The sequence below is a fragment of the Hydra viridissima genome, unplaced genomic scaffold (assembly GCF_058129835.1).
Source record: "Hydra viridissima isolate aposymbiotic clone 2 unplaced genomic scaffold, HvirCarnegie_v1 scaffold_4, whole genome shotgun sequence".
NCBI classification, from domain to species: Eukaryota; Metazoa; Cnidaria; class Hydrozoa; order Anthoathecata; family Hydridae; genus Hydra; species Hydra viridissima.
In genome coordinates, this window is record NW_028324303.1 from 2,950,841 (window position 1) to 2,962,441 (window position 11,601).

The 11,601-nt window shown below is 29.0% G+C and overlaps 1 protein-coding gene across 5 annotated transcripts; it reads left to right on the forward strand.

The window, feature by feature from the left end:
- The first annotated feature begins 306 nt into the window (after positions 1-306).
- On the forward strand, positions 307-9,818 carry LOC145182592 (protein O-mannosyl-transferase tmtc2-like). Of its 5 annotated transcripts, XM_090084969.1 has the most exons (16): positions 373-566; positions 682-989; positions 1,092-1,348; positions 1,449-2,104; positions 2,270-2,298; positions 2,475-2,589; positions 3,891-3,976; positions 4,187-4,248; positions 4,582-4,648; positions 6,236-6,291; positions 7,552-7,630; positions 8,039-8,160; positions 8,310-8,394; positions 8,767-8,881; positions 9,061-9,124; positions 9,444-9,818. In XM_090084969.1, exons 1-16 carry the CDS (start codon positions 436-438, stop codon positions 9,597-9,599), a joined length of 2,388 nt encoding a protein of 795 aa, XP_089941095.1. In that variant the 5' UTR covers positions 373-435; the 3' UTR covers positions 9,600-9,818. The 5 variants fall into 5 exon arrangements, 2 of the variants coding, with proteins under 2 accessions (XP_089941096.1, XP_089941095.1); XR_016451743.1 differs by lacking the exon at positions 4,187-4,248 and having other exon boundaries at positions 307-566; positions 9,444-9,627; XR_016451742.1 differs by lacking the exon at positions 6,236-6,291 and having other exon boundaries at positions 374-566.
- The last annotated feature ends 1,783 nt before the right edge of the window (positions 9,819-11,601 follow it).

Below are 11,601 nucleotides of genomic sequence, written 5' to 3' on the forward strand. Positions count from 1 at the left end.
GACACATGCCTTCCTAAAAAGCCAATTTTATTAACAAATAATGTGCTTAGTTATAGGCTAACATATTTTAATTTACACATTACAATAAATTAATTGATTAGTTTTTAATGCAAAAAAAACTGAACTGTTTTCAATATTGAAACTAATACAGTTTAAAATTAGTCCGGAACCTAAAAAATGAAAAACTTTTTGGGGTAAAAGTAAATGTTGCTTAAATGTTCTAAAATCTTGCAGACTTTTGGCTGTATCTAAGTTTAATACTTCCAATTTATAAAAGTAAATTTGAGGACTACCCTGATATACACTAATTACTTAATATCTACTAAAAATATTACATCTATTATCATTATTATTAATAGATCAAGTTTATTACTTTTGTTAAAGAGAAAATTTCTTGGATAAATATTTTATAAATGAAATTCTTTCTTACAGAAAATGCCACAATTATGTTTCAAGCATTTTTTTCACTCTTACTTTTTGTGTTCATCGTCATTTATGCTTGTTTTCTTCTTTGCTTTCATATGCTACAGCAACACACTCTCTGCTCAATTTGTCTATGATGACATGTATGTATATTTTTCAATAAAATGCCTTATTATATTTGTGAAAGTAATTTCTGTATTTTTTATTGATTTTTGTCAAAAATTTTTTACTAAAAGTTTAATTTGTTTTTTTTGTTAGGCGTGCTATCATAACAAATCAAGACTTGCTGCCTTCAAAACCTTGGAGAAATATCTTTTTTAATGACTTTTGGGGGACACCTTTATTGCATAGTGGTAGTCATAAATCATATCGACCTATTTGTGTAATTACTTTCCGGTTGAATTACTTAGTTGGTAAATTAGACCCATGGGGCTATCATTTTGTAAATGTTTTACTTCATGCAGTAGTCTCTTGTTTATTTACATATCTTTGCGTATTGTTTTATGGCAATACATGGGTTGTTGTATTAGGAGGTCTAATATTTGCTGCTCATCCAATACATACTGGTAATTTAATTGGGATAAATGAATTTTGTTATTGTATTAATTCAACGAAAAGAATAATTGTCAATGATATTTTTATTGAATGAAAAAATGTATTTTTTTTAGAGGCAGTTGCTGGTGTTGTTGGAAGAGCTGATGTGGGAGCTGCATTTTTCTTTCTCCTTTCATTGATTTTTTTTATTAAAGCTACATATGGTCTTGCTCACACAAATGCTCTTTGGTTTTGTTTGAGTTTACTGTTTTCTGTGCTTGCAATGTTCACAAAAGAGCAAGGTATCACTGTACTGGGCGTTTGTATTGTTTTTGAGATACTAATTGTGTCAAAATGCAATCCTGCACAACCTGGCAAAGTGTTCAAGAAAGTAAGGAAACCCTTCATCTTGAAAATGTATTCAAATTGAAAATCTTCAGTTTGTCACTAAAAAAGTTGTTTTACAAAAATAAAAAAATTTTTTTTTTCAGTTGAGTGCCTCTGGTGGTCATATTAGGTGCACAATCTTGCTATTGTGGGCACTTTTAATGTTGTACATTCGTTTTTTGACCATGCAACATTCTCTTCCTGATTTTTCAAACTCTGATAATCCGGCAGCAAGCAATCCTAATATTCTGACACGGTTCTGGACATTCTTGTATCTGCCATTTTTTAACTTGTATTTATTGGTTTACCCATGGCAGTTAAGTTATGATTGGTCAATTGATGCTATACCGTTAGTTGAAAGACTAGTGTGCTGGGAAAATGTCTGCTCAATTTTAATGTATACATTTTTAGCATATATGCTCCTGTTGTATATAAAGTTCTGCCAGTTTAATATCCACATTGCAAATGATAGTCGAAGTATTAATTTATTTGATCTCATGGTTTTTGAGGTTGCTGTTATGATACTACCATTTTTACCAGCAATTAATTTATTCTTTTATGTTGGATTTATTGTTGCTGAAAGAGTTTTATATATTCCAAGTATTGGTTTCTGCTTACTTTTTGTTAATGGACTAACTCTAATGGTTAAAATAAGCAAACATCCAAAATGGCTGTATGGAGCTGCTGCATTGTCCCTTATTTTTGCTTTACATACTTATAAGCGAAATTTTGTGTGGAAAGATGAGGAGAGTTTATACAGGTTTGTGTATGTTTCACAGTAATAATCTTAACCTCCTTTTTTGAGGTAAAAATTTTGTTTAAAAGCTTTTAATTTTTGTTATTTCAACTAAATGTTTGTTATAATTTATAATTTAACCATTAACCAATTCTTTTGTTTATTATTATTTTTTTTGTATTAACTTAGGTCAGGTTTGTTGTTGAGTCCAGCAAAATGTAAGCTTATTTCAATTTGATGTAAAACCCAGAATTTTTTAACAATTTAATGTTTAAAATGAGACAACAATCCAGAAAGCAAGTTTTGTAATTAATTTTTTATAAAATTTCAACTTTTAAAAATGTTATTAACTATTGCTCTTTTCCACTATTGAGATGTTTCATTTTCTCAACAGCTTATGCAAATCTTGCCAATGTTTTAAATGCTAACAATAAAACCAAAGAAGCAGAACAAGCCTATAGATCAGCATTAAAATTTAGGAGCAATATGGCTGATACTCACTACAATTTGTAGGTTTTTTTTTTTGTTTTTTTAAATTTTTTTTTTTAGTAAAGTTATCAAAATAATACAAAAAAGATAATTTACCACTAATGTATAAAAATTTAGAAGAGGTTTACCCTAGATGGAGGCAGTTGGGTTACAGGAACCAATAATCTATGGTTACCAGTAGATTTATTTTTAAATATTTTTTTGCGTAGTTGTATTCTAAATGCAGATTAAAACAGAGCTCAAAGTGTTGTACAAAAGCTGCTGCTGGTAAATTTGAACAGGAAATAAAACCATCCCTTTTATAAAACAAATATTTAATTTATAAATTTAGATATGTAATACAAACTGTAATTAGTTTACCCATTACTCAATACCTTAGTGTTCATAATAGCTTCTAAATGGAACCTGAGTGCACCACAAGCCTTGATGATGATAGAGTTTGTTGACCTCTACTTTAATTACACTCCTTAGCAGTTGAGCAGTTTACAGTTTGGTGAGCTAGGGGATGGCAATTTAATTGACTAGTGAAATGGCCTATTCTTTGTAAGCCAAGCTTGAGTTTATTTTGACCTTAATGGGCAGTTTGTTGAGTAGTGTTAGAACATATAATCCCTTTTTTTTTGTCTTGAAGTTCATTCAGAGTTTAACCATATTGTTCAAAACTTTGATGTAGCTGTTTGTGTTGACCTGAGTCCTGTCTCAACAAAGTGTGGATGTATGACATCGCCCTCACTACTAACAACACCCAATAGCCATTTCTTCTGATCTTGGTTGAAGTTTTTGTCAGAGAAGAACCTTATCAAACATGAATCTCAAAGGAATGTTTTGTAATTTATTAAATTGTTTTGTATTTGAGCTTTTTTTTTGTTTTGTACTTTTGACTATGGGGCTATTTTAATCCAATACATGGTTCAATGGATTTCATTTAACGCAACACAAAGTATGTTGTTTTAATCCAAATGTCAAATGTTTATTTTGAAGCATGTACTTATACAAAGCATACAAAAGTTGTAAAGAAAATGGCTATTTTTGCACATACAGCTCAAACAATCAGAGATTTGTGACTGTCGAAATATGCTATCTTATTCACTTTTGATAATTTTTTGCTATCTTATTTACTTTTGATCATTTTTTGTGTCGTAGTTTGTTAACTTCGGAGGTCATGGGGCACCTCTAAAAAAATTGTAAAGAAAATAAGTAAAGAAATATTTTTAATTTTTTCAATTTTTTTTGTTACCCAAAAGTTTTGAGGGGGTGAGACTTTACAAATTACTTCTTTAATATATAAATAGTTTATGTTTATCATTTGTTAAATGTTCAGGGGTATTTTGCTTCAAAATGAACACAGATACGAGGAAGCTGTTGTGTCTTACAAAAAAGCAATAAATTACAGACCTCAACTGGCTGGTAAATCTTTTTCAGATTTTTGTTTTGTTACTTATTTTCTTCATTTTGAACATTTTTTGTTTGTATGAAGTTATCAAAGTTTATTTTTGAGATAAAAATAAGACATTTAAGCTTATCTTTCCCTCATAATAGTTAAATTTTATAGTTAAATTAGATTTAAAATTATAATTAAATTTTGACTAGCTTTTTTATAAAACTTTACCTTCCTAGCTGCGCATTTAAATCTTGGAGTAACCCTCATGTCTTTAAACTTAAATTATGAAGCTTTAAAGGTAATAAAATTTAAAAGTTGATATTTTAAAGTTTTTTTATTGAATATAATTTGAAAAAAGAAAGATTACGATAACTTGTGAATAATTGTAACATGAACATGAATTGTATAAATTTAAAATTTTTCCAGTTACAACAAGTTCAGTTAATTTTAATTGTCAAAAACCTTCATGGGCGTTCACTTTATTCCTAGTTTCTTCAGTACAACCTCGTTTGTTAATATTTCAGAAATCAAAAACTATAAATACTAGTATTATGTTATGGCATTTGAAAAAGGAAAAAAAAAATTAAACACCTAATGAAAAATAATTACCCTTGCAAAGTATAATTTTTAGGTATTGCAGAATGCATCGAATCTGAGTGATCATGGTCTGAAAGATCCTCGTAGTCATGCTACATCCTGTAAGTTGTTTATTTTCACTTTGCATTTCTTTCTTTTTAATATGAGGTTAGATATAAAAAAACTTTTTTTTAAAAAAAAAAAAGTTATATAGATTACATTATGGATATTCATACATATGTCATATTTATTTTACAGCTGAATTTTTTCACTAAAAGCAATTAATAAAAGAACTTTTTAAATTCTACAGCTCTCTTAGGATAGAGGTTGACAAGTTGATTAGTTTGGGTTAAACTGTTGACCTATTGTCATTCTCAATTGACTTCAAGTTTTGGTTCATAGGTCAGAGTCTGAGTTTGAATCTGCATTTATATTATCTTGCTTCCCTATGCATCATGTTTTGTTTTAATTTTTGTTTTATGCTATTTTAAGCTTGATTTCATAAATTTTTATGAATTTTCTGCAACATTTGATTACATAATTACATAATGATCATAAAAATTATTAGTTATTGTAGATATATTATACTTATCCAAAAAAAAAAAAATTGAAAAAAGTTACATTTGAAAAACAAGTATTCAAAAATATTTTTAAAAAAATTATTGTTAAGAGAACATCAGAAGATGAAAACTTGAAGGTTGTTTTGATAATTTTCACTTTACATTTTGTTTTGTTATTGAAATGAATTATGTAAGTTTACTTCAGGTAATTCAGAGTATAACCAATAAACTTATAAGTTTATTAATATTATTAATAAGTTTACTTCAATAGTTTCAGAGTATAACCAAAAAACTGTTTGCAGTTAAGAATAAATCAGCACAAACCTGCACGTAGTTGAACTTATTATTCTATTTGCAGTTGTTTGTTTTATTTTCAAATTTAAGTTATATTTTTTGAAGATTTTTGATCCATTTTAATAAAGTTCTACACTACAAGTTTTCCGAATTTGTTTAGGTTGTTCATAAAGAATAAACACGCACTCAAAATTATTTTTTTTGATTAATCAAACACCCTGTTGGAAGAGATCAATGCAACTGCTACAGGACTTTCTTTAAAATCATTTCATTGCGCTCTGCTCTGATTAAACTTCCTTATTGAAGTGTAAAAAATCTACATTTTCTAAATCTACATTCACTTTCTTTTACTAAAACTGCATTTGATAACTTTAAAATATTAATTTTATATTATGGCTCCCAAGTAAATTTCTGGTCAAATTATGATTTTCAAAATAAAAAAGTCAAAATCAATATCAAACTAATGGAAAACTAGGGTGAAGATAAAACTCAATACTTTTTTAAAATTTATAAAAATAATAAGAGTTAAGTTTGATTTATAGTATAATGTGATTGATCAATCAATCAGAGCAAGAATGTGGATATGTGAATGCTGTGAATTCAAACTTAGAAACAGAATAGAACCCTAAATTGAACTCTTAACTGTTACCTGAAATTAAAATCATCTAAAAACAACTTTGGGTTTGCAGACCTACCTAAGTTGTTACATTTGGTCTCATTAAAATTTTTGACTGGGAAGAGGTTTTTATAAAATAATAATCACACAAATATGATTATAATGAATCTATTTCTAAAATTTCTAAATATAAATTTCTAAATAAAATTGTGTTAATATATAGTTTGTTAACTTTCCAGTGACTCATATCCGTTACAATGCTGGCCGAGTATTGTTTAATCTTAAACGACCTGAGGTAATACTAAATGTCAGGTATTAAATATGGTTTTATATTGTAAGGATATATATTTTCAGTTTTTTGTTAAGAAAAAAAGCACAATGTGCTTGTTAATACAAACTAAAAAGTCTTGTAAAAATGAGAAGCGCAATCTGACCAATCAATCTGACCAATCAGCTTAAGGCTCCCAAATGTCTTAAAGTTTTAGATTTTAAAAATTTTGGTGTTTTTTTTTTTACATAAATAAACTGTCTTATCCTATTGACCTTATTTGTAAAAAATGAAAGAAATAACATTTCATTATGAACACGATTTTCAAAAATGAAAAAGTGTTTAAGTGAATAGTTAGGTATGGTTTGGAAGAAGAGTTCAGAAAAGGTCATGAGTGTTCTTGAAAAGAAAAGATTCTTGAGTATTCTAAAAAAAGTCATAAGTTTACAGAAGTTTTATTGGAACATCGATTCTCAATTACACTTAAATATTTGTGTGATAAAATGTCATCATTATCATTCTTTACTTCAAAACTTTCATTGTGTTCAGAGAAAGACAACATGTGCAATCTTATTAGAAGAGTTATAAACTAAAGGGAGTGAAGTTTCTAATTGCTACTCAATGTTCTCTTTTACAATGAAAAAATAAAATTTGTATTTATTTAAATTATCCATCAGAAAATATTGCTTCTAAAGAAACTTGTATTAAAATTATTAATGTTCAGTTGAATCAGATTTTTTTTTATGATTTGTTTGATGTCGGTATGACCAAGAGGACCATGCTTTGCTATAAAAAAAAAAAGAAAAAGAAAATAAATAAGATATGGCTAGAATAAATTAAATATAAAAATGAAACAAAAACTCATAAAAAAGAGAAAAGAAATACATGAGAATATGGAATGAAAGGTAAAAGCAGTGATTGTGAAGATGAAGACACTAGTTGACAATTTAAGGATTCAGGTAAAGAAAGACATCAAACGCAATACAAGTATTTTTAGTATAAAATGTATAAAAGATATAAAATGTAGGTTTTTTCTTGTGTTGTTTCTAAGAAATATATGTTCATTTTTTGCTACCATAGAGAGTTGATTTTTTGCTACCGTAGAGAGCTGATTTATTAGTTGTATTTTCTTTAAAGTTTAGCAAAATGAATCTGGAGAAAACAAAATTCTCTTTCGTAAATGTTTTGAAATTATTTTCATTATAAAGTTTGTCTACAAAGTAATGATTTATTTAGGAAACACATCAAAGATTTCTTACAAATCAAAGATTTCTTTTTTAATTAAAGGAAGCTATCCAATCCTTCTTTGCAGCATTAGATGGAATGCCAGATGATTATGAGCCTCAAAGTATCTACAATATGTTAGGTAATTTTTTTTTTTTAATGTTTATTAATTTATGTTAATAGGGATATTTTTAATTGAACCTTGGTCATTTCTTCTTTGATTAACTTTGTCAACTAATATACCTTATATCGTGATCATATTTACTAAAAGTTGGTCAATCAATAAACAGTACTTATAGTTAAAACAAACAAAAGGTCATTGATCAACTAACATCAAATCATTTTCTTTAAACTCTGTGCTGTTGCTGATATAACAATTCGCAATTTGTTACGCTTATGAAGTATATATCTATGTACAACAATATAAGTTCATTACATAGTGTCTGTCTGGTCTTTGTTATCTTAAATACAGTTTTGAATGAATCATATTTGTCAATGCTGTGGTATTTTTAGTTACGTTTTAAAAGTATACGTTTGTTGCTTTTTCTAGGTCAAGCGTATTCTGAACTGAAAAACTACATCGATGCTGAGAAGTACTATTTAAAAGCCCTTGAGTATAAAAGCGATCATGTGCCGGCGTTACTGGCCTATGCACAACTCCTAACTTCTGTGGTATTTTTATTTCATAAAGTTAAATTGTGTTAACTTTTTGACAATATCTTTATGATGATTCTTAATAGAATTAATTGTTTTATTTTTCCTTCAATGATTTTGTTACTAAAAAAACAACTGCATTTTGTTAATCTTTTTTGATCTTGTAGGCAAAAGACCATGAAAAAGCAGAGAAATATTTTAAGAAAGCTCTTCTTATTCACCCTAATCGAGTAGAATTATATCAGATCTATGGTAGCAGCTTTATTTATATATATTTTTTTAAGCAAGAGAATTTAAATCTTTAATAAAACTTAAGTTCTTCTGTGTTTTAATGAATAAAGGAGATCAGTTGTTACATCCATAGGAAGTAACAATCGAGAATACTGAAATAATTAGCCATGCCTTTACCAGCTCGGATGCGCTACTGTATTATGCGGGGTTGGCGGAATTGGGGTCAATTCAGAGAGTATTTTGGGAAAGGGGTGGAGAGGAACCTCTAAATCTAAACAATTATTTCTAGTATTTAAACTGTCTCTTAGCTGTAAAGCGCAAATTTTGATAAACTGTGAAACAAATAATAATGATAAATATATAGTTTTTATGAGTATGTTATTGTTTTTGCAGGTCGTGCTCTCTTTGATCAAAATAAGCGAGAAGAAGCTTTACTTGCATTGAAAAAAGCGTTGCAAATCCATCCACGAGATTCATACAGTCTCGCAATTATTAGCAATATGCACAGGTTGGTTTTTTTTTTTTTGTTTCTTTTTTCTAAGTAAGATGGAGGTTGACTATCGGATAAAAGTCGTGGTTCTAACGCTTGAAAAGGTAAGAATAATTTTGCTCAAAATAATGTAAATTTACGTTGACCCGTTTTGATTATGACGTCAGATGTTAGATTTTTTTAAAATTCTCGCTCAGGGAAATGAAAGATTATGAGAAAGCATTATATTATCAGCTGCAAGTCAAAGATTTAAAACCCAATGTAAGAATATGACATTAAATTTGCTCTGGAATCTTTTGAAATCTGCCGAATTTTTTTTTGTTTTGTTGTTGTTGTTGTAATGTTTCAAATTCTGAGTAAGGAGAAATAATTACAAAAGAGAAATTACAATATTACTTCATCAAATTTGATAAGTTAATTTAAGTTAAACGAAACTATCAAATTTGGCAGATTTTAAATGATTATGTTTTAGTTAAAAACCCAATCTTGCGAAACATAGTAACGTTCGCTTGGATGCTTTTTAAATCTTGTTTGTTTTTAACGTATATTTTGGATTGATTGTCTTCAAAATAAACTTTAGGATGCGATTGCCCTAATGAACCTAGGAGCGCTGTATCACATAATGGGAAAATACGGTGATGCAAAAAAGTCATACATTGAAGCTTTGAAATTTGACTCAGACAATCCAATCCTATTGGATAATTTAAAGAAACTAGAAAGGATAATGAGAGCGTAAAATATTAGAAAATATTTTTTTCCACGTTTTTTGGATTGTTCTCCATTTTTAGCCGACATTTTTGTGGTTCCTCACTCTACTCGACAAATAAGTCTGGGTCCACCAGAAACTAAAAAATATTTTGGAAGCTTAGTATATAGGGTGCGACACCAAAATTTAGACAAGTTACCATTTTTTGTAACCATATTTATTATTGCAAAAACGAAAAGATTTACAAAATTCCTTTTTTAATAACTTGTTTAAAAGAGCATAAAGAACAAATTCAATATATCCCCCATTCGCTTAAATGACCGCCTAAAATTCCCGGTCTGAAGCATTGGCAAGCCCCTTTAATGTGTCTTGGCCTATATCAGCGAATGCTGCTTCATTAGCAGCTCTGAATATGAAATCTTTGGATGTATGGAATTTTTGGTGACCCTTTCAACTACGCTCTATTCATAAGTCCAAAAGATTTAAATCTGGGCTGTTGGGCAATGTCAATCTATCAAAACATGTTGATGTTGTCCGACGATGTCAACATGTTTTAAAATGTCACAGCGGCTTCGGAAAGCATCAGTCTTACTTTAACTGTATGTTGCTTGCAGCGGACAGCACTTTTGGAGTCGACTGCCTTGGATCCTCCAAAATCAGGATCTAAACCCGTTGAATGACATCAGGCGTTCTGACAACGCGCTCGCTCAAATGAGTTTTCCCCGTTGGTGTTGCACAACCCTAGTTGAACTCCTTTGTCTTCGCGATTACATTGTACACATTCAGAAGAACCGAAAGATTTCTGTCGCCGAGCGTCCAGCACGAACGCTTTCGATAATCGCGACTCTTCGATCATACTCCGCACTTGATATCAACATTGCGACTATTTTGAGGTTATAACTTTTTAACATCTGAATAGAAGCTATTTGGACGCCAATCGCGACCTCTACATGTGGTATAGAATTAAATCTGAAAGCTATTTGGACGCCAATCGCGACCTCTACATGTGGTATAGAACGGCGGGAATTTTAAATTGAATTTTGTCCGGATTTAGGCACCGCAGTCTGAACACTAAGGAATCTAATGAGATAAAAACGAGGTTTGGTGAATCAAATCTCGACAAAATTACACTATGTTTACATTATGCTCTACATTTCATAGCTTGGCAACATTAAAAACTGATATAAAAACATCGCATCTTATCTCTTTATTTCACATTTATCTCATATTTAACAACCAGAGATTATAAACTGCAACTTGAGAATTTCTAAACAGTTCTAACAAATCTAAACAAATGAGAAGCGCGAAAAGTCTAGTCACTTTAGCTCCTAATACAAAACAGCAGTCCTGATTTAACAGTCGATCGTGAAATTTTTTCTAATTATTTTAAGTCTGATTTTCGACAATATCATAAATTGTTCAACATTAACAGCATGACTTGCGTTTTTAATTTTGCTCACGATGATATATTTATAGACCAAGTTCGCTTCAGTGGGACTTCGAAGACTAAGTTGTATGAGGAGAATTTAGGTGTTAATCTGGAGTATTGAATTTTTTTGAAAATTAACTTTAGTCCGGAACTTAATTAAAGTAATAGAATATAATTGTTTATTATACAGGATTGTTTCTTATTTTAGGGGCGCTTTTTTGTAAAAAAAAAAAAATCAAAAATTGCAACTTTACACAAACTCCCATAATATTCAATAAATCAAAATACTATTAATCTAGTCAAACAAAACGATATTTTGTTGTATATTTTTAGGATTATATTATGTGATATAGAAGATATAAAACTTGTTAAGGTGGTTCACCTATAAAAAAAAAGGCACAAAATTAAAAAAAAATCGTTTTTTCTATGTTGGATGATTTTTGTACAAAATTTATTCAGCTTTCTTATTGTGAAAAAAAAAGTTTAAAATATATTTCAGTTTTTTTGTTATTAAACAAAATCTTGTACTATGTATTTTTAAAACGCATAGCAACGCACATAGCAACATACTGGCAATATGATAAAATCAAAGGAACTTCTTTC

Bases quoted from the DNA above. Each gene is read 5' to 3' on its own strand.
- LOC145182592 (XM_090084969.1), top strand. From the start codon at position 436: ATGCCACAATTATGTTTCAAGCATTTTTTTCACTCTTACTTTTTGTGT. The intron at 8,161-8,309 runs GTATTTTTATTT...TTGATCTTGTAG, and splicing joins CACAACTCCTAACTTCTGTG to GCAAAAGACCATGAAAAAGC. The intron at 9,125-9,443 runs GTAAGAATATGA...AATAAACTTTAG, and splicing joins TCAAAGATTTAAAACCCAAT to GATGCGATTGCCCTAATGAA.